This window comes from Alosa sapidissima, chromosome 22 (genome assembly GCF_018492685.1).
Source record: "Alosa sapidissima isolate fAloSap1 chromosome 22, fAloSap1.pri, whole genome shotgun sequence".
NCBI lineage: Eukaryota > Metazoa > Chordata > Actinopteri > Clupeiformes > Clupeidae > Alosa > Alosa sapidissima.
Window position 1 is genome coordinate 25,188,747 of NC_055978.1, and position 3,022 is coordinate 25,191,768.

General features: G+C 42.7%; 1 protein-coding gene across 3 annotated transcripts; it reads right to left on the minus strand.

Annotated features, from left to right (window-relative positions):
- Positions 1-326: 326 nt before the first annotated feature.
- LOC121697414 lies at positions 327-2,082 on the minus strand. Of its 3 annotated transcripts, none has more exons than XM_042078938.1 (4): positions 1,986-2,082; positions 1,112-1,665; positions 922-980; positions 327-693 (listed from the first exon to the last, which is right to left on the minus strand). In XM_042078938.1, the coding sequence occupies exons 2-4, from the start codon at positions 1,617-1,619 to the stop codon at positions 409-411; spliced, it is 852 nt and encodes a 283-aa protein (XP_041934872.1). In that variant the 5' UTR covers positions 1,620-1,665; positions 1,986-2,082; the 3' UTR covers positions 327-408. The 3 variants fall into 3 exon arrangements, with proteins under 3 accessions (XP_041934872.1, XP_041934874.1, XP_041934873.1); XM_042078940.1 differs by having other exon boundaries at positions 1,112-1,466; positions 1,986-2,075; XM_042078939.1 differs by having other exon boundaries at positions 1,112-1,574; positions 1,986-2,075.
- Between the last annotated feature and the right edge of the window lie 940 nt (positions 2,083-3,022).

A 3,022-nucleotide genomic window follows, 5' to 3' on the forward strand; every position in this document is an offset into this window, starting at 1 on the left:
ATCTACATTTGTTAACACCCGACAATTGGTCGCCCTGTGTTCGATTCTCAACCCCACTGTTGTGAGTCTGTGTTTGGATAAAAAATAAAAGCTCCTGCTTTTTTTATGTAATTGTAGTTTTTGCATTTGATGAACTTTTCACTCTTTTCTATTCAGTATAAGAAAGTAGTGTAGGTAAAATGATTATTAATCAGACCTTTACAGGGCCATGCTATCATTACTGTGCAAAATAAAGAAATGAATGGCTGACAGTCCAGAAAACTGCTGTAAAAATATCTAAATATTTATTTAATATAGAGAGCAAAATATAAAAATATATAAAAAGTGAAAAGTGAAATATTTCATATTTTTAAGACATAAAATAATATTTATAAAGTAAAAAGTACAATGTGATCATCCTCTGCTTGGTCAGTCTTCACGGTGTGAAGTAGCACAACCCATGGTGCAAATGTAGCGATGCCAAGATCGATTCGGATTGATGTCCTTCACTTTGTCATCTTTCCTTTCAGTGTTCTTGGCCACTCTCTTCCCACTGCTTCTCTCTGCCTTCCTTGCCTTCTTCTCAGCCTTGGCCAGCGCTTTCAGCTGTTTCTTCACCTCGGCCTTCCTGACCCGCTGCTCCAGTTCCATGAGCTCCTTCAGGTCCAGCCTATCTGCCTTCATGTCTTTAGAGGCACTGCTGGTCTTAGCGTGCTGAAGAAAAACAAGAACAGGTCATGAATCTATCTGTCAAGTCTGAGATCAGAAATGTATGCAGAAGCTATCTTTCATTTCACAACTTTTTACAGCAGCTGACATTGGACCACAGAATAGATGACACCACACACACACACACACACACACACACACACACGAATAGATGACATCCCGGGGGAGGCGGGCATGGGGTGGGCGGGGGGGGGGGGATGTTTCTTTAAACACCTTTTCTTGATATTCCCCTCTTTGCTCACTGCAGTTGCTACACCCAGGTGTGTGATACTCTGAAAGATAAAACACACGAAAATATAAATGTTAAACTGCTTTGGAAGCTCATTCAACCACTTTCAATCCAATGGCACTCATCAACAATGATGAATCTTGTAGTCTAGAAAAGCAAGAAACCATATCTCACCACCAGAGTGGCTGACTGGCCCCTGAGTTCCTTCATCAACTTCTGTCTGCTGACAGCCATAGATCTTAGAGCAGACAGCAGGGCATCCTCTCTCTCCATCCCCTCTCTCTCCACCCGGCTCTCTCCTGCATTTCTCCCTCTTCAGAGCCGTGAGCTCCATCTCCTGCTCCTCTCTTTCCTCCTGCAGGAGCTGCTGTAGTCTCCTCTGGTCCTGTTCAAGAGCGCTGAAATACATCTCAATCTCCTTGAGGTCAATGTTAGAGGCAGGCTCCAGCTTTTTCGGGGTGACCTCCTCCTTAGGACCCACCACATCAGTCTTCATCTTAGTGGTCTCTCCACCCAAACAGCTCCTGGTCTTTGACAGAGTTACCTCAATGTCAGACTGGATGCTCTGGGTAACAACGTTCATAGGGGTGTCCACCTCAGCACTATCTCTCCCAATGCTCTCTCTGATCTGCTGAGCCTTGTCAACAAAGAGTTTAGAGTGATGGTGTGATGCTCCCTCCATAACACTAACCCTAGGGTGGTGTTGTCTGTTTTTCCATACCAGATAACTGTCAACAGAATCACAAATTGACCTTTCATTTACCAAATTCGCTAAATGTAGACTAATATAGCCTAACTTGTCTTCGGTCAAGGGAAAAACATAGGCCTGTAGGCTTACAGACTATATGCCTAAGCTCTAGGATAGGCTACCCCACACCACCCCAATCACACATACGCGCACACACACACACACACACACACACCCTCACTTCAAGTCATCATCCTCAAATTCAATTGGTCTTGATCTTGAAAACGCTATAATCATTAGAAGTAAGCTAAAATACGGGTCAAATACTAAAATACGGTTAAACCGCATATTCCGACTTACCTTCAAATCAGACGATGGCCGAAAAATGAAATATTTGAACTATTAAATGTTGAAAGATAAGCCAGAAATTCGTTTGCGAGTCACTTTCCAAAGTCAAAAGCCAGCAATTGATAGAATGTTTGTTTTGTTTCCATGGTGTTATGTGCAAAGTAGAATTCAAGGCACGTCATCTTTACTTGATTAGTATTCGGTTTTAGATTTTAGAACCTACATCACCCAGATAGAATTTTCAGGAGGGACAGCGCCAGAGCTCTAGTGAGAGACTCTGGACAGCGCCATCTGTCATTCAGAATGCATAATTTTAGCAACGAGAAGCCCCAAACGGCTTTACAGCAGGTTAACACCACAGCCTATGGTTAGAACCTATTTTATACAGTCAATGGTGAAAATAGATCCTACAGTTCGGCAGTAGGCTAATTAATTCTGCAGTCTCAAAACTGCACAATTACACAGTTCTGTCTCGAAAGACCAATCAAAACAACATGCACTGGATAAGAACTACATGTAGGCCAGCGGTTCCCAAACTTTCCCCCCCGCGCACCACCACCTATACACCCTTCGGATCCCACCATCCGACACATGAAAAAACGTAACGCATTCTATTAATGCATTCCAGGCATCATGTTTAATTAGCCACCCTACATAATAACAAATAACAAAATTAAAATGTGCAACTGGTCTATGAGCTCTCGCACTAAAAAACAGTGTGGAGAACAACATTATGAAACACAAAGAAAAAAACATAGGCTTAAGATTTGACACCTTTCCGACATTGCCCTTTTTATCTCGCGTAGCCTACCCCATAAGCTCGCGTACTACCGGTGGTACGTAGGCCTACCACAGTTTGGGAATCCCTAGGCTACTGAGAAGCCCAGGCTGATCCGTAGGAACTGGTGAAGTAGGTGCATTAGGCCTAGGCTAAGGCCTAGTATAGTGAACTTTTGAGAATACAGGAGGATACCTATATTACTGTCAGAACAACAATAATTGACATTACTATTAAGTGAATTTATATTGTACACACACACTAGGCTACA